Source organism: Mirounga angustirostris, unplaced genomic scaffold, assembly GCF_029215605.1.
Source record: "Mirounga angustirostris isolate CCGP_5_RB_7025 unplaced genomic scaffold, mMirAng1.0.hap1 SCAF_4, whole genome shotgun sequence".
Lineage (NCBI taxonomy): Eukaryota > Metazoa > Chordata > Mammalia > Carnivora > Phocidae > Mirounga > Mirounga angustirostris.
The window spans coordinates 9,251,874-9,274,635 of record NW_026991712.1 but is presented as its reverse complement, the minus strand read 5'-3'; the positions used below and the strand labels follow the sequence as shown (position 1 = coordinate 9,274,635).

At 39.2% G+C, this 22,762-nt stretch overlaps 1 protein-coding gene across 12 annotated transcripts in view; it reads left to right on the top strand.

Moving 5' to 3' along the window:
* The window catches only part of PHF20L1 (PHD finger protein 20 like 1), an 82,315-nt gene extending 63,888 nt beyond the window's left edge, over positions 1–18,427 (top strand). For 7 of the 12 annotated variants that reach the window (XM_064587859.1, XM_064587860.1, XM_064587857.1 and 4 more), the window contains 7 exons: positions 741–905; positions 4,217–4,398; positions 5,389–5,488; positions 7,074–7,269; positions 10,744–11,110; positions 12,338–12,503; positions 13,869–18,427. In XM_064587859.1, coding sequence (XP_064443929.1) covers positions 741–905; positions 4,217–4,398; positions 5,389–5,488; positions 7,074–7,269; positions 10,744–11,110; positions 12,338–12,503; positions 13,869–14,011 — 1,319 coding nt within the window. In that variant the 3' untranslated portion in view covers positions 14,012–18,427. The remainder of the gene's footprint in view (positions 1–740; positions 906–4,216; positions 4,399–5,388; positions 5,489–7,073; positions 7,270–10,743; positions 11,111–12,337; positions 12,504–13,868) is intronic. The other 5 variants (XM_045895853.3, XM_045895850.3, XM_064587858.1 and 2 more) reach the window with 3 other exon arrangements.
* The last annotated feature ends 4,335 nt before the right edge of the window (positions 18,428–22,762 follow it).

Genomic DNA, 22,762 nt, shown 5'->3' with positions numbered 1-22,762 from the left:
ATCTGCAGGACTCATGCTAAGCTGAGGAAGACAGGACTTGGATTAATTTTTTTTTCAGGAGGACCAGTTAATTTCATTCAGATGTTTTTTGCTGAAAAATGTATCAATTGGGGCGCCTGGGTGGCTCAGTTGGTTAAGCGACTGCCTTCGGCTCAGGTCATGATCCCGGAGTCCCGGGATCGAGTCCCGCATCGGGCTCCCTGCTCAGCGAGGAGCCTGCTTCTCCCTCTGACCCTCCCCCACTCATGTAGTCTCTCTCTCTCATTCTCGCTCTCTCAAAATAAATAAATAATCTTAAAAAAAAAAGAAAAATGTATCAATTGAGTTATCAGTGTAATGATTGACATGCTACACATTATGAGCACCTCTTTACAAATTGCAAAAACAAAGTTAATTTCCGTCTTGCAAATCTTACTGTAAACAGCTGTGATTATAATGGAGAGAGACTGTAGAGATAATCCTTTTTCACGTCTGGACTGGCTAACAAGAGTTTTTGGTACCAGCTAGAACATGGTGTTCCCTGGTGGTATGTGTGTACGGCTGGGGTACAGTTCCCCGGGTGTTCTTGCCCAGCCCACTTTATCAGATATACCACCATCTAGCTGTTTGTGGGTAAGGGAGGAGGGGGCATGGTTATTTTATGTCTTGTAAAATGTAACTTTCTTGTTAGTTTTTATAAAGTGACTCTTCCTGCTGACCTGACACTTTATTAATACTTCTTTATGTATCTTATGTTACAGACTATTCAGACTATGAAGACAGTTCTCTAGAATTTCTGGAAAGGTGCTCTTCTCCACTAACTCGATCTTCTGGGAATTCTCTGGCTCTGCGAAGCATGTTCACGGAGAAAAATACAACATATCAGTACCCAAGGGCAATTTTGTCAGTTGATCTTAGTGGTGAAAGTATGTGTAATCATGTAATGCTTAAACGAGTCTTAAGATTCTTAAATGGGGAACTGAGCTGGAAACATACTTCAGTGAGGGCTTATCTGTTTACACCATTTAAGAAGTTATCCCGTAAACTAATATGACCATCTCAGCATTAGATAGTTGAGCTACTTTAACTTCTATAAAGTAAAATTGGCTTTTATCATTAACTGTGGGACAGATGGTGAGGAAGCTCCTAGTGTCTCCTATGTACTGATTATGGGTGTTTTACGGGCAGATTCGGAATCTGTCAGGTTGCCCTGCAGGCCGTCCTGGCGGCTGTGGGGTTGAGCACGCTCACCTTCCGGGGCTCTCAGCAGTGGGGGGAGACTCTCCCCATGCAGACCCTGATGGCAGTGGCTGGAGACTAGACTAAGGGACGGGGTCTTCATCTTATGTAAAACCCCAGGGATACTGACGGCTGAGCTCACTCCGGCCTTCTCCTTTCTTCTGAGGGCCCGACATGGTAGGTCCTAGGTGGTGTGTTTTCGTTTGCACGGTTAGCATTTGCATTCTTCCAGGCCCAACTCCTGTCTAGCCTACTGTGGGGAAAAGCGTCATCTTCCCTTTCTCCTAAAATAAGCACATGGCACTTTTGAGATTTACCATTTTCAAACACTGAGGGGAGGAGGGAAAAATTCCTTTTCTAACAAGCACAGGTCCTGTGTTCCCTTTTGGGCCAGTGGCTCTTCACCCCAGGTGTCCGTGAAAACTGTCTCTGTGATGCTTTGGAATGACCAATCCAGAGGTGCTGCAGAGCACGAATGAGATTTCCAGGAGGGTAGATGGAGTTTCTGAGTGTTTCTTTGGGTTGACAATCACGTCAGGACCCTCCTGGTGGAGGCAGCGAGGTCAGAAAGTCAACCCTTTACACAGAGTGCTGGAGAACGGAGGGGATATCTGGCTGGTAGTGCCGCTGGAACTAGATGCGTGAGAGGGGGCGGCAGGGGTGTCCTGGGTGTGTGCCCCCCCGTCCTGCCCCGTGTGTGACTGAGCTCTGAGCTGGGAGAAAGGACAGGTGTTGGTACAGGGCGCAGGTCTTCGGCCAGAGGTTCTCAAGTGTTAGCATGCATCAGAACCACCTGGAAAGCTTGTTAAAACACCTTTCTGGGCCTCATCCTCAGAATGCCTGATGCCTAATGAGTTTGCAGGTGATGCTGATCTGGAATCCACACTTAGAGAATGTGTCTGGGAAAATAGCAATGATAGTTCAAGGGGTAACAGTTGGAAGAGAATGGTGTTCCCGTGGCCACTCAGTTGGAGCTATTTTCCATGTGGTATTTCGGTAGGAGAGGGAACTTTTATTTGCTTTTCTTTTTAACTTTGAACCTACGGACCCATTTACTCAGCCCCTAGAATTCAGCCAAGCATTTATTTGATGCTTGGGAATTAGTTATTCAAACTAGGTTTTCTGGCCAATATGTTAAATTTGCATTCTAACACATTAAAACCTGCTTATTTTGGCCATGAAAGCATATGTGAGACACACACTAATTCCTTTAATGATAATAGTTTTAAATTTATTAATTCTGTTATGATTGCCATCCATATAACGCCACATAAATGCTGCAACAATGTTTGAAACTGTTTATTCGTGTTCTAGCGTGCCATTTTGAAACATTGAACTTGCATTCCGGAAGGCCCAAGAGAAAACACTAATTTTGGATTTAAGATAGTAAGATGATGAATGAATGAAATTTCCCCTCATATTTTCCCCTCAATAATTTCCTCATATTATTATTAGAAGGATTTTATAATGCCTAATTGTTTACGCCTTGAAAGTTTTCCTGTATTTCTCTAATACCATTTCTACTGACCTCACTTTCTCCAAGATGTCCTAAGACCCTAAAGGAAAGAAAATGTTTATTTTCCTGTAAAACATTAACTCTTCATAAGGCAAAAATAAAACATTCAAAAACAGGAAAAAAATCAGATTAGAAGCTGGTAGAAGAAGCATTAAGTCTTGAAATACTCAAAATATAAACAGCAGGAGTTTTTTTAGTTTGCATTTGGCCAACTTCTTTGTGGTCTGATCGTCTGAAAAGAGAATTTTCTCTGGCTATGGACTCCCTCCTTGGCTCCTCCAGAAGCGTTCTGGAGCGGCTTACTATGTATCGCAGGCTTCATTCTAAGCACTGGCTATGGAACGTTCAGCAGTACAGAGCCCTTCCTGCCTCGGCCTGTTGATACCCTACAGAGGGAGGTGAGTAAGGAGCAGGTGAAGGAGTGGCACAGACTGTGGCTAGAGGCTGAGACACTGAGGCAGAAGGAGCCGCCTCTGTCACTCAGGTGCTCTGCGGATTGGCCTCCAGGTGCCTCACAGAAGCTGGCAGGTCTTCGACCATGCGGCTCCCGCCTTCCTCCATCCACACTCCTGCCGAAACTTAGTGTCCTGTAATTTGTCGTAAATAAATATTTCCTTGCGTTTGCCTTGATTTTTTTTTTTCTCAATGGCCTGGGCTAAATTGTCATCTTTGACATCAACACTGCTACAAATACAAACCTAAAACCTGGCATTTAAGTTGACGTATATGTAGTGGTCATCTATACGATCTAGTTTCTAGAATATACTTATTTTTAGAAGATTTTAATCAAAGTGAAATTTTGAAAATTTGTAAATTCCTTGGGGAACTTCTGATCTCAATTTAAGGAATAGTGGTGACATTATTGAGAACGTAGGCTCTGGAGTCAGGTAGTCCTGCTACGCAGTCAGCTTCACCATTAGCTGGCCGCACTACTCGATCAAATAATCGGTCTTCTATTTGAAGTGCTTAGTGTACTACCTGCCACATAGTTAAGTGCACTGGTGGCTGAAGATACTGACACCGTTAAGAATAGTAGCATTGGTGTTAGACTCCAGGCAGTCTCCTTCCTTTCGCTGAAGTGCCTTGGCTGTGGTACAAAGAATAAAATCCGTTATTTTTACGACCCCTGATTCTGGGGAGGATGAAAAGGACTAACGTTTGTGAAAGCATTTGAAAACTATGCAAATTTGAATTATTATCAACCTTAGCCATAACCTCGATAAGCACCAAGACTAAGGGATACTTTCCAAGCTACTTGTAATAATAGTGTAGATCTTAAGATATAAAGTCAATCATAACTACCTAGTAAGCTTCAAAAATCATTTGTTTCTTTGTTCAGAGACCTACTCTAATCCCATTTGTTTGGCCTTCCTTTCTAAATACCTAATAGCTTATAATCACTTCCTTTAGCTCCTTTCTATCTGGAAAAATGACACAAACGTAGGAAAATAAATGCTGAGTATACTTTTGTGTATATTCTAGACTTATCAGATGTGGAATTCCTAGATGATTCTTCAACAGAGAGTTTGCTTCTCAGTGGGGATGAGTACAATCAGGACTTTGATTCAACCAATTTTGAGGAATCTCAGGATGAAGATGATGCTCTTAATGAGATTGTGCGGTGTATTTGTGAAATGGATGAGGAGAACGGCTTCATGATCCAGGTAACCAGTCTTCCCTGTTGTAGCAAATAATTATTTCAGGTGCTAAGCAAGTACATCAGGGCTTCCGTGTTCTTTTGTCACTCATGGTCCTATTGAAGACAGGTCTCTTGCTTCTCACGTTTAAAATCCCAGCAGTAATGATGAGAAAATCTCTTCAAATGAAGTAGACTGCTCTCTCACCTAAGGATCCCCCTCCCTACACGAGAGTGTTGAGTTTGAGGTCTTCAAGCTGAAATTCTGGATTCCATTCTTTGAAGCCATTAGGGTGGGTGAGCATCCACATTGAAGGGTAGAGCATAGCAGCCCTTCTCTTACTGGCCTGGATCCCTGTTGTTTGTAGCCTTTAAACAGGCGGATGTGGAAATTAACGTTTCCACTAGTGTCAAAAATTGTTGCAGGGATTAAGCATCACGAACCGTCTCTCCCTGTAGGGAGGGCATCTAAGAAAAAAGCATAACCCACGTTTTATGATGACATTTGGAAGATTTGGAAACGTTAGTTACAGGAATGAGGAAGAGTAATGTTTTTCTCCCCTTTTTCAAAGATTTTCTCAGATAGGGAACTGCAAATTTATAGGGTCACCACACAGGTAATACTTTAAGAAGTCACTGCTACAGGCACTCCTATGAACGTGTCTTTTTTTTAAAAAAATGTCCATACTTCCATAAGCTGTTTTAAGGATGTAGTTGCCTAAAATTTAGTGGGAAATAAATGAGAGCAATAGTTTTGTGTGTGTGTGTGTGTGTGGGTGTGATTTAAGTGATCTATAGAGGCACATTTTAATAGCTGTACCAAGAGGAAGTTCTTGAAGTAGCCGGCTCTTTCAAATATAAAATTCATCATATATCGGCACTTGCGTCGTTGTGTGGAATAAGAACGGAGCTGTGGGTGGCAGCAGGAGACGGCCACGGCTAACTGAAAGGCAGGGGTTTTGTGGTCATGTCTGGAGAGCAGACCTGTGACTGTAAGCACCCCTGTGTTCTCTGGCAGTGTGAAGAGTGTCTCTGCTGGCAGCACAGCGTGTGCATGGGGCTGCTGGAGGAGAGCATCCCCGAGCAGTACATCTGCTACATCTGCAGGGACCCGCCTGGTAAGCCTCCTCCCCGTGCTATCGGCCGGGCCCCTGAAGATCTGGGTACCAATTCCGTAGTGTACCCGCTGTGTAGGATACCGTTACTTCACCGGTTAAATTCTTTCTCCGTGTTGACATTTTATAATAGTTGTCATTGTTTGTTACAGTTTTATTTTCCGTGTTAATTACCTAGGCCAGAACATTAGCCTCATTTCATTAATGTAACTACTACATTACTGGAAGGACAGAGTTACATATGTCTTTTTCCTGGAGAAGAATTAGCCCCGTAGTGTGTCCCTGTGTGTTGATTTCTAAATAGGTTTATGTGTGGCTATTTGAATGGAACTGTATTCTGAATGTAACTCCTGGTTGTTTTTTTTGTTTTTATTTATTTATTTATTTATTTATTTATTTATTTATTTATTTATTTATTTATTTATTTGATGGATAGAGACACAGCGAGAGAAGGAACACAAGCAGGGGGAGTGGGAGAGGGAGAAGCAGGCTTCTGGCTGATCGGGGAGCCCAATGCAGGGCTCAATCCCAGGACCCTGGGATCATGACCTGAGCCGAAGGCAGACACTTAATGACTGAGCCACCCAGGCGCCTCTCATGATGTGGTTTTAAGAAAGTTCCTGACTGTGTTGCATATCCAGCTCATTTTAGCTAGATGGGATCTCCGATGATCACGGTCTGTCCCTTTATGTTACCGATGAGACAACTGGAGCACGGAGGGTTTCATGCCTTGTGCACAAGGATAATAGTAGACATGACAGAACTGAGATGAAAACCTGTCCCTTTTGACTCCCTGTCCAGTGCCTTCCTCCATGCCGGAGGCTCTTTGAGTAGCAAGGTTTTGCATATTGTATACACTTCCAGCTACCCAGGTAGAAAATAACTAGATATTCTCAAATAAAAGCCTGTCAGGTTCTCCTCTTGTCTAACTTAAAAAAAAAAGTAACATTAGGAAGCAGAATGATTCAGACCCATATGAATGTAGACATTTGTTTATTCATTCAGCAGCCTTTAGTAGATGCCTTCTGTTTGCCAAATGCTGGTAAGAGGTAGGATGATTGATTCTAAGCATGCCTTCCACTGTCTCAGTATAGTAGGGGTCACAGACACATAAGCAACTAATTTAATAGACATAGTATTGACATTGGTAGGATTATATAGGACCCTGTGAGATCCTGAAGAGGGGTCCTTATTCGCCTAAGTAGAACTCTATTTCGTCCAGTTCAAAACAAATGTTTGTGAGAGAACAGGTACCCCGTCTAGTTTCTGTCCAGCCCTCTCAGCCTTTCTACAGGACAGATGACAGACACATCAGAAATGCAAAGCCGTGCACTCAAGGTTCCTCTGCAGGTGTCCTCTGCCCCGAGCACATCTTAATGGAGTGTGTTCTCCATAGCAGGCCGGAGACCCCGAGGTTGGAGGGGCTCTCCCAGCAGCAGCTCCTCAGAACGCCGTCTTGCTCTTCTTTTGAGTGTGTTCTTAGTACCAGAGCTCACCTTGCTTACTGAATAGTGTCAATAAGATGGCAGTGGAAGGAAATCTGAATAAGTGGAATCCTTTGTCCTTTTAATGTCACCTTCATCTACAGGTCAGAGGTGGAGTGCAAAATACCGGTATGATAAGGATTGGTTGGATAATGGGAGAATGTGTGGGTTATCGTTTTTAAAAGAAAATTACTCTCATCTCAATGCCAAAAAGATAGTTTCCACACACCACCTGCTTGCTGACGTCTGTGGTGTCACAGAAGTCCTGCACGGGCTCCAGCTGAAGATCGGCATACTGAAGTAAGTGAGGAGCCTCAGGGTCACGGGTGGCGTGCGCTTTAATTCACAGTAATCAGGCAGCCTTTTGAAGGTTCAGATGAGCAGTTTGGAAGGCAGAAGAGATATTTGAATACATTTTAACTTTTAAAAATAGGTAGGATTAATAAACTTTTTGGATGAATAGCTGCTTCCTGCCTGTTGTCCTGGAATGAATAAGTATGGTTGAAGGTTACTACCACCTCTGCTATTCCAACAAATGTTAGTCCCTGCCCAGCTGTTTTGTGTGCTTGCTGTATGCACAAAATTAAGTACAGTTGCTTGGTGAACTGGTATTTTGTGCCGGAATAGTGTCCAGATGAAGCAGATTTAATAGTGTATTTTTAATTACCTTAAGATGGACTCTGAAGGGAGCAGGTCATAGCATCCATCCCTCTGCTGTGCACCGAATGGGTTTTAGTCATCCTAGACTCTTTTCCCTTAAGAAAACAAACAAAAAACCCAACCTGAGCCTCCCTAAGTTAACATGTCTTGAGTGTTCTGGAAGCCCATGTTTTCAGTTCTTCCTAATCCCTGGCTAGAATTCTTCTCCTAAAAAAATATTTTATATAAAACAGGATGATTCACTGGTTCTTCACAAGATTGTCTTCATTTTGACTCACTTGCCTGGGCCAGAAACTTGCCCTTTCCCCTCTTTCTGTCCTTGTCTGTCCAGCTTTCACCTCAGCCTGGTGTGCCAAGACACCTCTCCACTGTAATTCCTTAACACTGTTCTGTGCTTTTCTGTCTCTCTTCCTCATACTGTCCCAGCGCAGGCTGTTCTTTTCACATGAACCATTGCCACACCTTTTTAGTTCTCTGTGGCTCCAGTCTTGTACTCTTTGAGTTCATCCTTCTTCTTGTTGCCAGTATGATTTTAGTAAAAGATAAATAGGAGCTTGGGGCACCTGGATGGCTCAGGCAGTTAAGTGTTTACCTTTGGTTTAGGTCATGATCCCAGGATCCCTGGGATCAATCGCCATGTCTGGCTCACTACTCAGTGGGGAGTCTGCTTCTCTTTCTCCCTCTGCCCCTCCCCCCTGCTCTCGCTCTCTCTCAAATATATAAATAAAATCTTAAAAAAAAAAGATGAATAGGAGCTTGTCTCTTTTTCAGCTTCATATCCCACAGTGTATTCCTGGCTCTGCAGCATGCGCTCTGAGTTCTTCCCTGCTATATATTCTATTGTTTTGTTGCCATTACTTTCCTCTCCCAGTTGTTTTCCCCAAACGTCGCAACTCTACCAAACCATAATCCCTGAGTGAAGCCTGCTTTATCGTAGTTACAAGCCTTTACTCACACTTAGAACAGCCTTCTATCACTAGTCTTTTTAGCAGATGCCTTTTCATGATACTTGCCTGACCAGGGCTGATCACACACCCTTCTTGGCAAACTCCTTTTGCACTGATGTTGACACTTTGGTGCACTTTGTTGTCTCATGTCCATCTCCCCTTACTGAACCATGAGTTCCTTTCAGGTAGGGCTTACGTCTTATTCATCATTTTGTTCCCAGTGCCTAGTGTAGCGATAAGTACTCAGTGACTCTTGGATGTAATTTGCTTCTGTTGAATGTCATAAATCTGAATATGAATTTCTTTATAAAATGGGCATGCAAATGTTAAAACTTGAGGAAAGAGCTAACTTATTAAAAAGGAAGTCTACTTCATGCCAGAAGTTAGTGCTTTAGTATCAGATTTCACTTAATCCTTAAAATAAGCCTGAAAAAATAGATCTCCTCTCATTTGGTAGATGGGTAGTCAAAGAGAGAGAATTACTTGATCAAGCTCAGTGACAGAGCAGGACTTGGTCCATTGGACAGACTACAAAACTAGCTTTCTGCTATGCCTTTACTGTGAAAGAATTTTAGTATTTTCTGACATTAGATGTCCAAAAGATAAAATTTATAATTTCAGAACAATACTTGGTTATTATTAGAAGAAAACTAATTTGACCCCTGGGTGTTTATCTAACCTGGAAATAATTAATTCACAAACATTATTGAGCTTTCTGAAAGGTTTATGCCTCCTGAGTATTTCCCTTTCTTATCAATTCTGATGAAAGAATTCTGGTTTCACTCACTGCAGAATTTTAATGACTAGAATTAGCTGTGCAATATCACACACTATTTAGCAAGGACGGCGATAAAAGGGCATTATCATAGACTGTGGGTGAGGGCGTAATCAGTGCAACCTCTTTGGAGGGCGCTTGGACAGTATCTGTCCCATTTAAAATGTGTACCAGTTTTCCAGCAGCTCCGTATCTGACTGAAATATCCCCACTCGTGTGCAGAGATCACATGAACACGCACACGTATCTGTAGGTGGGAGTGGGCTGGTGATCCCAGACTGTTGTACATGAATACTGTTCAGCTACTAGAGTAAAAGTGAGGGAAACGTCTGTGTACTGAGGGCACAAGATGCCCATGTATGTTATCTATCAAGAAGGCAAACTGAGGGCCCCATTTGTATAAAAAGAGAAAATATATGCTTATCCATTTAAAAAATAATTTTATATGTGTAGAAAATGTCTGAAAGATTATACCTTAGTTTTTTATGATTGCCATGGTAGGGAGGTTTTTACTTTGTATGCATTTATTGCCTGAATTTTTTGTCATGAGCAAGTATCACTTTTTGATTGAATGAGGGTTTTAAAATATGCTCATATAAGTTTTTTGTTTTGTACAATTTAAAAAAATACGGTGAGAAGTCAGCAGGAAAAGAAGTGCATCTAACAAATGATGTGAACTATCAAGATAATTACATTTATCATTGCCTTTTTTTTTTTTTTAAGATTTTATTTATTTATTTGACAGAGAGCGAGAGCAGAAACACAAGCAGGGGGAGTGGGAGAGGGAGAAGCAGGCCTTCCACGGAGCAGGAGCCTGATGTGGGGCTCGATCTCAGGACCCTGGGATCACGACCCGAGCCAAGGGCAGACACCTAACGACTGAGCTACCTAGGCGTCCCTGCCTTTTTTTTTTTTTTTTTAAGATTTTATTTAAGAGAGAAAGAGAGAGCACAAGCTGAGGTGGAGGTTGCTGAGGGAGAAGGAGAGATAGACTCCCTGCTGAGCAGGAACCTGAGATCATGACCTGAGCCCAAGGCAGATGCTTAACCCACTGAGCCATCTAGGGGCCTCTCATCATTGCTTTTCTACCCGAGTATTATTTCTATAAAATTGTGAGAATTCAAACTTTGGTTTAAATTCTGGGGCAAGTTACCTAAAGAATACCTCTGCCTTTGTCTTGAGCCCCTGCCCTCCTTCTAGCCTGGCTCTCTTGGTGAGTCTAGGTCTTCAGCAGAGAAGTGGGGATCAGTCTGCCTGAGTCAGCACACTCACTGAACAGAAGGCACGGACAACCAGGGGTTATCTGTATCATTTTACTTTCTGAAATTTATTATGGCACTAAACTTGTTTTCTTTTTTCCCTGAATTGCTCTTTCTCCAACTTTGCTTTAAGGAATAAACGTCATCCTGACCTTCATCTCTGGGCTTGTTCTGGGAAGCGAAAAGACCAAGATCAAGGAATTGCTGGGGTGGAGAAAAAAGTAGCAGTGCAAGACACAGTTAATGTAGAGGAAAGGAAATACCACGTGCAGAACCATAAAGAACCACCTCGTTGGCCCCTAAAAATGGAAGGAACTTACATAACAAGTGAGCACAGTTACCAAAAGCCACAAAATTTTGGTCAGGACTGCAAAGCTCTCGCAGACCCTGGGAGCTCAGATGATGATGATGTTAGTAGTTTTGAAGAAGAACAAGAATTCCACACAAAAGATAAAAAACGTTCACAATACTCAGTGAAAGAAGATGGAACGCCTGAAAAGGTATAACTAGTTCATTTGTTTTGGCTTGGAAAATATGATAGACCATAGGAAAATTTTATGAAATAAAACATACTGAATTCCCAGTAAAATTATGTTTATATTTCCAAGTTCACAAATATCTTGTTGGGTAAAGACAGTTTTTGCTTTCTCTATTAGAAAACACTGGCCATTTGGACACTGAATTATCCCCTTTGTAGTAATTCAGTACACTTTTGCCCCAAGGTTTTAGTTTTATAAGCGCACTTAGATACCTCCGAAAACTATGAGCCACATTTTTTTCCAAATGAAGATGTCTATGTGTGAGAATGTGTAAGTGTGTGTGGGTATGTATATATTAATACAATATGTGTTTCAGATAAAAGGTGGCATTCCAGTCTTTCTTTTTAAAATTTTAGCATACTTGTTTATGCATATCAATTCCATTATGTGATACACTGAATTCTTACGGCTCTTTGTACGTTGGATTTCTATAAACTTTTTTCCTGTTCATAGAGATTGTCTAAGAAATATTGTTTCTTCATTTTTCATTGATTTTCAACTAACAATGCCACTTTAAAATTAGTTCTTTATTTTTCGGGCCTGTTTTATCAAGGAATTCACTGTAAACAAATAAATTTGGGAAGTCTGTAGTTCATGGTATTTGTGGCAAATGATTTAGTCAAATTAACATCTCTTTTATGAAATGAATTCTTTCTGGTGAGTCTGAATTCAGATTTTTTGTGTATGTGTAAAGCGTTTTGTACTTTTTAAGTTTTTAAAAGATTTTTATCTTTCTCTTGCCTCACTGATTTACCTGTAAGAGTTAATTACAGTCTGCAGTTAATTAAACTGGCCTTTGTCAACTTCCATGATTTTTCCATCATTGCTTTCTGCCTTCACTCCACTTATGTCATTAGTTTAGATTCATTTATAGAGGGGGTTAGTCTAAATGAGCTGGGCTTTCTCGTTACAGAGTATAATTAGCAACTTATTTCTTTAGCATGTCTTGTTGGATGCTCTCCACGCTGTGGAGCTCCATGCTAGGCTTTGTGGAGTGACATGGCAAGCATATCTGCTCTTTTAAGGACCATCAGATATAATTTAATTATGTGCTAGCACTTCCTTTAAAATATTCTAAGAGTCCAATTGGATTTCACTGATCATTGTGGTAATGAGGTGTTTCATGTATCTTTCCCGTTATGACATTACATTTCACCCATTTTGTTTTTTTCCAATGGTTCTTTGGAGAAGAATCCAGCTGAAAGGAATACGGTATTTATTTATAATGATAAAAAGGGCACTGAAGACCCAGGAGACTCACATCTTCAGTGGCAGCTCAATCTCCTTACACACATAGAGAATGTGCAGAATGAAGTTACCAGCAGGATGGACCTAATAGAAAAAGAAGTTGATGGTAATTTTAAGAAAGAACTAAAATACAGTGATTATAGCATGTAAAGTGTGTTTATTGTTGTTACGAAGACGTTCTGTAAAGTGTTTTAAATTATGGGATGAGAACTGTAGATGCTGTCCGTGCTGATAGAGCATCTTGTTACTTCACGTCGCATTTAATAAAACTGGTGTTTGGGGTCTTTTAGGCTGGAAACAATATGACTGGATATTATCTCATTTTTCTTAAAGGTGGATATTTATTAAATACTGCCCATCTGCTGGGTGCAATATAGAGCGCATATGGAATCTTCATTAGTTTCATTGAACTTCGTTTTCTTTGGAAGTCAGTGTAAGGGCCTTAAGCATATCTAAAACATGGGGGGAAACATTTTGTATCTTTGCTCTCACGGTGGTCAGTAGGAAGTGAAATTAACAACAAGAAGAAACTCCCACAAGCTCAAGTAGATAAACCTTAAGTTTGCACATACATTTTCAAATGGTTTTCTTTGATATTTTTCATTTTATCATACAGGGCCCTGAGGAGTGGACAGGAAAGATTATCCCCATTTTATAGTTGAGAAAATAGAGTAAGATTACCTGATTCCTAATCCAGTGGGGTTTTTTCCTAACCTCATACATAAAATTGTATTCCCCCCCTTTTTTTTAATTTCACCCCACAGTAAGTTAGAGCTCCTGCTGCTTTGTTTTTCCCTGAGAAAAGAGGAAATGGAAACCGATTTCAAAAGCATCTTCCATTTAGTTTAAGCTAGCTTTTTGTTACTTTAATGTTTTGAGTAGATTTTTGATGGGAAAAAAATGCAACTTGACACTATCCCTTATTATTAATAAAAAGTGTGGAGTAACTAATTGCATTCTGCCTAGACTTCTAACATGCTTACATTTTTTTTAAAGTAATGATAAAATAGTGGGACTGAAAAGGAAACTAAGAAATTGCCACCTCCTTTCCTTTGTTAAAAAGAACTTCCTGATTTAAAAAAAGAATGGTTAGAATAGCTAAGTTTTATTTAAAATGAAGTAGAGATGATTTAAGTCTAAAATAATAGACAGCTTCAGCAGGCACAGGAAACTGTTCCCTATTCCAGAAGAGAGTAGAAGAAGATATTCAAAATGAAATTAGTTTATGCCTGCAAAGGGAAAAAGTACCTAAAATAAGAACAGAAGTTACCAAGAAGGACTGGAGCTCTTGTGGGATAAGATATAATAGAAAGGATGCTAAAGCCTCTCCGAAATGGCTTGAGTATATTTATGGCCTTCTAGAAGAAGGAACATGATCTCTGTCTCCATCCTTGTCCAGCCTTCCAGTTATGCCATGTTATGACTTCTTCCAGTTGCCATTTCAGTTTGTTTGTTCTGTTCTCTCTTTCAGTTCTGGAAAGCTGGCTCGATTTCACAGGCGAGCTGGAGCCGCCTGACCCTCTCGCAAGACTGCCGCAACTTAAACGCCATCTCAAACAGCTCCTGATTGACATGGGCAAAGTACAACAAATAGCAACTCTTTGCTCTGTATGACAACAGTGAAAACCTAAGGAAAAGAATGTGGGTCTCCTCAGTTGATAATTTTTATTATCCACATGACTGCTGAGTGGATAGTTAAAAAAGCGTAGTGATGTTTGGTCATTTACTGATGTGTGACATCAATAGGATGGCACCTTGGAAAGGAAAATGAAGAACGACCTTTCTCAAGGAAGCTAATATTAGAAAAAGATTATGAGCAAGCTACATGATAATGTGTTATATGCCAGGGATCAATGAAGTTGAATATAATTTATACCAAGGAAATTGAGTTGGCAGGGTTTTTCAATAGTTGCTTTACATGAAGCTCGAGATACGTGTAGAAAGAAATATGGTGTGTTTATATAATTTTTAGTAGAAAGATCCATGTAATAAGCCAGCATTTGGCCAAAAGCAAAATTGTAGAGGCAAGGAAATTCTGGAGAGTTCTGTAAGGTTGCTATACGAACTGTCTTCACTGCAGTTGATCCAGCTGCACCGAAGTTTAGATAAGTATTTAAACTTTCATGGGATCATGAGCTGTATCTTAGGTGATGAATGTTCTTAATCAGAAAACTGACAGTGGAAGCCTCACTTGTGAGGAAAAACAATTGTGGAATTCTGACTTCATTATGATTATATATTTTTAAAAATGCCAAATAATTGGAATTTCTTGCAGGCATTAAGCTCATTACAAACAGAATGGCTTGCAGAAGGGTCAGTGTGCCAAATGACGATGACACTGCTGGAGAGAGAATGTTAAATGTCATGGGAGTTCCGCCCCCAGGTCTTGCGGATGCCGTCAGCCCATCAGAAACAGGGATGTGTCATGTGGACTGTCAATGTCCTATATATAGTTGAATTCAGGACTCAGGCGTCAGCGTACAGTTTGATCCTGAGTATGCTTGGTGTTTGCCTTCAGATAAAAATTGTAAATAACCTCAGCTGGGATGAGGAGTGACAGAAATATCAAAATGATTTGTGGCTGTGGATTTTTTAACTGCTGGTAGTGGAATACTGGAAAAGCTTCATTTCTGAAGATGAATTTTATTTTTAAAAAATACATGCGCACTCAAAACTTTTAGCTTTGATCACAAATGGACAGATTTCTGAAACCAAAGGCAACTAAGTTGCTGAGTTAGCTCTTGCTGGATTTCGGGCCCAGGTCCTCCTGTCTGCCAGTGCTCTTGTGAGTTGCGTGCCGCCGCCATGCTCCATACGCAGGTATGCGTAAGCGTGTGTGCTTGTTTGAAACAAACACTCAACGTACATATGTACATATCCTACACATATTTATATCTGCACATATCTAGTTTTATTACTATAGACTATAAGAGTTGGTGGTTAACATGAAATGTTACCTTTTAACAGACAGTTTTTAAAAATTAAAAATGTATGTACAGGTTTTGAAACTTTTTTAAAAAGGGGAAAAAGACTGTTCAGAGGAGGCTATTTGATGATATAACACTTGAATATTTTATGCCTCATTCTGTTTATCAGTTCTAGCGATCTGTGTAAATGCATTTTAGAACTGATACACAGTAAACTTGAATTTATCTTTGATAAGAATACATGCCACTGTACATTCAGATATTATTTAAATTTGCAAACACACTGTTCTATATGTAAGGTACTCTATGTAAAACTCTTTATTAAAACTATTCCACATATCCTAATATTTCAGCTTGCCTTTTTGCGGCCTTATATTTTGATGTGAAGACGATTAAAAGAATGTGCAAAACCATCATTAGAAATTTTTATTGCCTTTTGACATTTTCCAACTTGACAAATGTGCCAAAGATCAACAAACATAAGATATGGTCCTGTGTATTTACTTATTATACGTTAACTTTATCAGAGATCTTACTGGCAAATGAAAAGCTTTAGTAGAGGTGACTGGGGTACTTGCTTTAATTTGTATATTAAAGTAAAAAAAAAAAATAGTGCCTATATTCCATGTGTGGCGTAAACTTCCTGATGTCTATATTATCTTTCATTTGTGTTAAAAAAATAATGGCTCTAATCTTTTCCCTGTTGTGGTTAAATTCCAGACATTGAATTTGTATCTTTTTTTTTTTTTTTCTTCAGAGTGGAGCAAATAGCATCCCTAACCTATGAATTGTGGAGTTGCCTAGATTCTTGTCACATACACAGAAGACCCTTTGTACCTAGTAATACTCATCTTCTCGGTCCCTGGTGACCACAGTTAGATTGATGTGCATTGTTCTTGTAGTACCTTATAATCAGATCAGTTTATTGGTTAGCAGCCAGCAAATGAGAAGTTCCATTAATACTTAGATTACTAAATTTTTGCTCCGCTTTTATGTATATGAATTGAAAGCCTAAATTTTTTAATTTAGATTTTTAAAGTAAATCTATGTCAGATTACTTTTATGTACATACCCATTTAATTTAGAGTATATCAACATATACACTTGGTTGAAGTAAGCTGAGCCTTTCCCGGTTTAAAAGTATAAATTGGTTTTTGAGAAGTAAGTCCATTGTGAGAGGTTTCGGATGAGTTTTCTTTCCACTTAATCTTTCTGAACAAATATATGTTAAGTATAAGCAATAAACTAGAGAGGGTGTTTCTTGAAAAGATAACTTTTCATTGCTACCCAGACAGAACCAAATGAGCACCGGTGGGAGGGATCCTTAGAATGGTACTGATAAATGTAATTTGTATTTCCTCATACCTGTGCGTGGTCCTACTGACTAACTTTTCTCAAACTTAAGGGCAATGCACTCTTTCCTTAAAGGAATTCAGTTACTCTCATAATTTCCTAGCACTCTTATTTTCACTGACTTATTTCCCCTCACTTATTCCACATGTTTAAAACAAAGCACCCTATATCCCCTCCAGTCACCTTGACCTCCTCCACCTTCACTCTCTCTGCTGTGACATTACGCTGAGAGCCCCAGCTTGTAACTCATAGTCTCCCCGTATCTGTCCCATTGAGCTGGCTGCTCAAAACATGCTGCTTTCCCCCTTTGCCATCTCTAGTTTTTATCACATCATGTTGTGGAGGTGTTAATACTGGCCTCCTGAAATTTTAACCCTCCTTGTAGTTCATGAAAACGGTCACTTGCCGGGCTAGAAGATTCACGCTTCCTGAGCACCTGCTTTGTGCCAGTATCGTACGTTACCTGCAGAACCCTGTTGGATGCTGGTGCGGATAGTTGGTCAGACAAGATCATTTTCAAGACGGGGAAGCTGAAAGTATAGAGACATTTAGAAACATGTCCTCAGTAAGACTTAAGTGGCGGGTTCAAGATGCGAACGCTGTGGTCCTGGTCTCTTCCTAGCAGAGGTGCATTTCAACTGTTGTTGTCAGTTCAGTTGTCTTCTCTGAAACCACTGGTGACTCCCTGTTTCAAATCAGTTTTGTGTCATCCGGATCTCAAATTCATTTAAGTACAGCCTCACTGTTAGATGGCCTATGCTTGTTTCCATGTCTTGCCTCCTTAACATTTCCCTCTTCTGGAAGATTCTCCTTTGTTGTGTCTCTACAAACCTGGGCAGTTATTCAAGCTTCAATTTCTCTTCCATATCCAAGGGCTCCTCTCGTACCCTGCATTGTTCCCGCATGCAGCGTTCCCTCGTGTCGCTCCTCCTCAGCAGGAATAACGAGGAGCGACATCAGGGAACGCTGCACCTGGCACTTAGTGGGGCAGGCATGAGCTTTGCAATTCTGCCACTCACGTTTTCACGCTGGCAGATTACCAGCAGTGATCTCTCTGAGCTCGGGTTTCCTCATCTATCAAATGTGAATGATCCCTAACAGAACCGTGTTGAGAGTTAAATGAAGCAAAGTACCTAGAAGCTCTGATTAAATTGTGAAGTTGAAAATTAAATGCAGTGGTCACATAGAGTGTCATCCATTTGCCAGCCATCAGGTTATGTGGCTGGATATAGAACTAATCAGGTCGTAGTCTATAGGCTAATAGAAACATAAAAAACATATTTTTCAGAGATGGGTGATATCGAAGAGTACAAGGAGCCAGAGAGGCAAAAGAATGGAAAGATAATTAGATTTGTAGGTAGTGGGGCTTGGGGGAAATAGAATATGTGCATTAACCAAAAAAATGGTCTTTGAGTGTTTTTTGACCTCTGTATAGGAATTTTGGAAAATTATCTGCTCCTGGTACCTGTATCATTGGGTACCCCTAAAAGTGGATCTGAAGACAAAACTTAAGTATGTTTACTGTGTTTAAGAGATCATCCAAGGAAGCTGGAGTGAGGAAGATGAAAGAGTGGGGGAGGGGAGGACAAGGCCAATATAGTTACGCACGGCTGAGGACCCTGCTGTGGGCCGTGGAGCTTTGATTTTGCCATTTGAAACTGTTCATCATAAATTTAAACAATTGCAGAAGGTGTGACTTCCAGTTTGTAAATATTGGCATATTAAAATCAACCTGCTATTTTTAAATGTATGTAATAGAATCAGTTGTTTTTGCTACTTAACGTCTATTTTCAAAATACAGGAGCAAGCTTTTTCCTGAAGTTGGGAACTTTTACGTATTTTTACATTCTCTTTTTTGCCTTTCCATTTCACTTTCCAATAGAATGTTGCCTGCCTTTATACTTACAGGTCTCTATCAGTCTCTCTTTTGTCCACAAAAAAATTACAATTAAGAAAATGTATTTATAGGCTTTTTACTAGAATATCAAAATACATGTAGCAAACAGTAATATTACTGAATAGGAGATGGGAAAATCTGCAATTAGAATTCAGGATTTCAACCTTCCTATAACAATAGTTGATAGAACAAGTAGAAAATCAGGATATAGAACATGAAAAAATGTGAACATTCAGTTTGACCTAATTGACACACAACATTCCACCCAACAACATGAGAACAGAAATTTCCTTTTCAAGTGCATATGGAATACGCAGAAAGATGGACAGTATACTAGGTTATAAAACAGGTCTCAATACATTTAAAATAATTGAAATAATAATATGTTCTCTGATGACAATGGAATTAAACTGGAAATCTGTATTGGATATCTGGAAACCCCCCCCCCAGATGATTGGAAATTATTAACATACTTGTAAAATAACCATGAGTCAAAGAGAAAAGTCACAAGTGGAATCAGAAGACATTTTTAATTGAATGAAAATAAAAACAACATGCTAATATGTGGGCTGCAGCTGAAGCAATATTAGAGGGAAATTTATAGATTGAAATGCTTATATTAGAAAGGTACTCAGATTTTAACTAGACTTACTATGATCATTTCACAATATATACAGATATATATACAGATATCAAATCACGTATATCTGCAACTAATATTTGTCAATTATACCTCAGTTTAAAAAACTGGAAATTAATGGTGCAAAATCACTGATCTAAGATTTAAAAACTAGAAAAACAAGCAAATTAAAACTAAAATAGAAAAGGAAGGGAACAATATGTGCTGAAATTAATGACCTACTAAATGTGCAAGCAATAGGGAAACCATATAAACCAAAATGATTCTTTGAGCAAACCAATAAAATTGGTTAACTCCTACATAGACTGATTAAAAATTAGAATGGAAGAGGGAACATTACCATGTGTCCAACAAACAATTTTTAAAGATATTATGAAAAATTGTATGCCAATAAAATTTGACCGCTTACATGAAGAGGAAGAATTCCTGAAAAGACAGATTACTGAAAGTGACTCAAAAATAAACAAATTGAATTTGTAATTAAAAATGTTCCCTCAAGACTCCAGGCCTGAGTGTGAATTCTATGAAACATTTAAGGAAGAAATCTCAATGTTGCACAAGCACTGACAGAAAATAGAGGAGAAAGGAACACTTTTGGAGACCCAACTTTGACCTCATGCCAGGCCAGGAAAAGACACCACAAGAAAAGGAAATTACAGACCAATACATGGTCCTCTTGAATAGACACAGAAGACCTCAGCAAAATACTAGCAACATGAATCCGGTTATCCATTGTAAGGATAATATATCAAGATCAAGTTGAGTGTTCCACAGGAATACAAATTTGGTTAATACTAAAAAATGTAATATGTCATCAAAATAAAAATATGTTCATTTCAATAAGAAAAAGCATTTTATGTTTCAGAATTCATGGTTGAAAACTCAGAGAAGGAATGGACAGGAATTTGCATTAATATAAAAGGCAATGACCGAGAAACTTACCCTTAAAGTAATGATAAATGAATACTTTCTTCCCTAAGATAAGGAAGAAGGCCAGAATGTCCACTATCACCACTTCTATCCAACATTGTTCTGGAGGTCCTGCTAGTGCAATATGTCACTGAGCAACAAAGGAAGAAAAGTAAAAGGCTTACTACTTGGAAAGGAAGAAAGAAACATTTCCGAGAACCATGTATATGAAATAGTCTAAGGAATCTGCCAAAATGCTACTAGAACTAGTATTTCTACACATTAGCAACAAACTATTGGAAATGGGATTTTTTAAAATACCATTTTCAGCAGCATCAAAAATGTGAATACTCAGGGGTAAATCTGAAAACATATGCAGAACCTGTACACAGAAAAGTACAAAACAATGCCTAGAATAAAGATGAGATAAACAAATAGAAAAATACACCAAGATCATGGATTGGGCGATGCAATATTGTTAAGGGTTAGTTTTCCCAGAACTGACCGATAGATACAATGCAATTCCGAGTAAAATCCCCACAGACTTTTTGAGACAGCAATTAGCAAGCTGATTGTAGAATTTAGAATTCATAGGGAAATGCGAAGGACCTAGAACAGCCTAAGCAATTTTGAAAAGAAAGAACAAAGGACAATTTCTGTTTAGGGGGCTTATTATAAAGCTACAGTCATTAAGACGGTGTAGAGATGGCAAAGAGAGATACAGATTGATGGTACAGAATAGAGAATCCAGAAATAGACCTAAAAAGTTATGGGCAGGGCGCCTGGGTGGCTCAGTTGGTTAAGCGACTGCCTTCGGCTCAGGTCATGGTCCTGCAGTCCCGGGATCGAGTCCTGCATCGGGCTCTCTGCTCGGCAGGGAGTCTGCTTCTCCCTCTGACCCTCCTCCCTCTCATGCTCTCTCTATCTCATTCTCTCTCTCAAATAAATAAATAAAATCTTTAAAAAAAAAAAAAGTTATGGGCAATTGAATGGATGAGAGCTTGTTGCTCCCCATTCTTTTTTTTTTTTTAAGATTTTTTTTTTTTTTTTTTTTTATTCATGAGAGAGCGAGAGAGGCAGAGGGAGAAGCAGGCTCCCAAGGAGCAGGGAGCCCGATGCGGGACTCGATCCCAGGACCCTGAGATCATGACCTGAACCGAAGGCAGACGCTTAACCATCTGAGCCACCCAGGTGCCCTTGTTGCTCCCCATTCTTGCCAGCATTTGGTCTTGCCAGTGTTTGGTATTTTAGCTGTTCTAATAGGTGTACAGCGCTATCTCGTTTTAATTTTGCAGGTAGGTATCCAACTGCTCCAGCACCATTTGTTGAAAATATTATTTTCCCTTGAATTACCTAGGTACCTTTGTCAAAAATCAGTTGACCACAATCATGTAGATTTATACCTGTACTCTATTCTCTTCCCATTGATCTATGTGTCTATCTTTAAGCAACACCATGCGGTCTTGATTATTACAACTTTATAGTAAGGTTTGGAATCAGGCAGTGTAATTCCTCTAATTATGTTCTTTCTTAACTATTCTTGACAAAAATTTTAGGATCAGATTTTCAACCATTATTTTTTGGGGGGCTTTTTTCCCCCAAGTTTATGGAGACATTATTGATTGATAACACATATGAGGTGTACATGTTGGTTTGATACACGCATGACTGCCACAAGAAGGTTAGTTCATGCCTTCATCCCCTCACATAATTATCATTTTTTTGTGTGTGGTTGTAACATTTAAGATCTATTCTCTAAACTTTCAAGTATGCAATGCAGTATGTTAATTTCAATCAGTACACTGTACATTAAATTGTCAGAACTTCTACCTACAATGTGTACCCTTTGAACATCTCACCATTTCCCCCAGCTCCTGGCAGCCACTATTCTACTCTCTGCTCTTATGAATTCAGGATTTTTATTTATTTATTTATTTAAGTTTTTAAAAACATGCTGGGATTTTGACAGGAATTGCACTGAATCTACAGATCAGTTACCGTCTTAACATTGAGTGTTTTGATCCAAGAGCATGGTGTTATTTCTGCTTTGGTTCAGGATTTCTGTACTGTTTCCTCAGCAATGTTTTGTAGTTTTCAGTGTTTAGATTTTGTACTATTTGTTGGATTTATTTCTAAATATTTAATTCTTAATATTGTAAATGGAATTGTTTTTTTTTTCAATTTTCATTTTCAGATATTTAATTACTAGATTATAAGTACAATTGATTTTTTAGTATCTTCATGACATTGTTAAACTCACTTATTAGTCCTAGAATTTTTGTATATTCCTTAATATTTTCTGAGGAGGAGACTAAGAAGGCTTTATAAGTACATGGAATGTAAGATCCTGGGTTGGATCCTAGAACAAAAAAAAGGATATTAGTGAAAAGCTGGTGAAATTCATCGAAGTCTGTAGTTAATAGTTTTATATCGATGACAGTTTCTTGGTTTCGTAATTGCAATATGATTGTGTAAGATGTTAACATTCAGTGAAATCGATTAAATTGATTAAAGGGAACTGTACCACTATTTCAAGCTCTGGGTAAGTTAAAAAATTATTTCAAAATGAGTAAAAAAAAAGTTAAGACACAAAGAATGAAACTTAATGCAAACTATGGACTTAGTTAATGTATAAATAT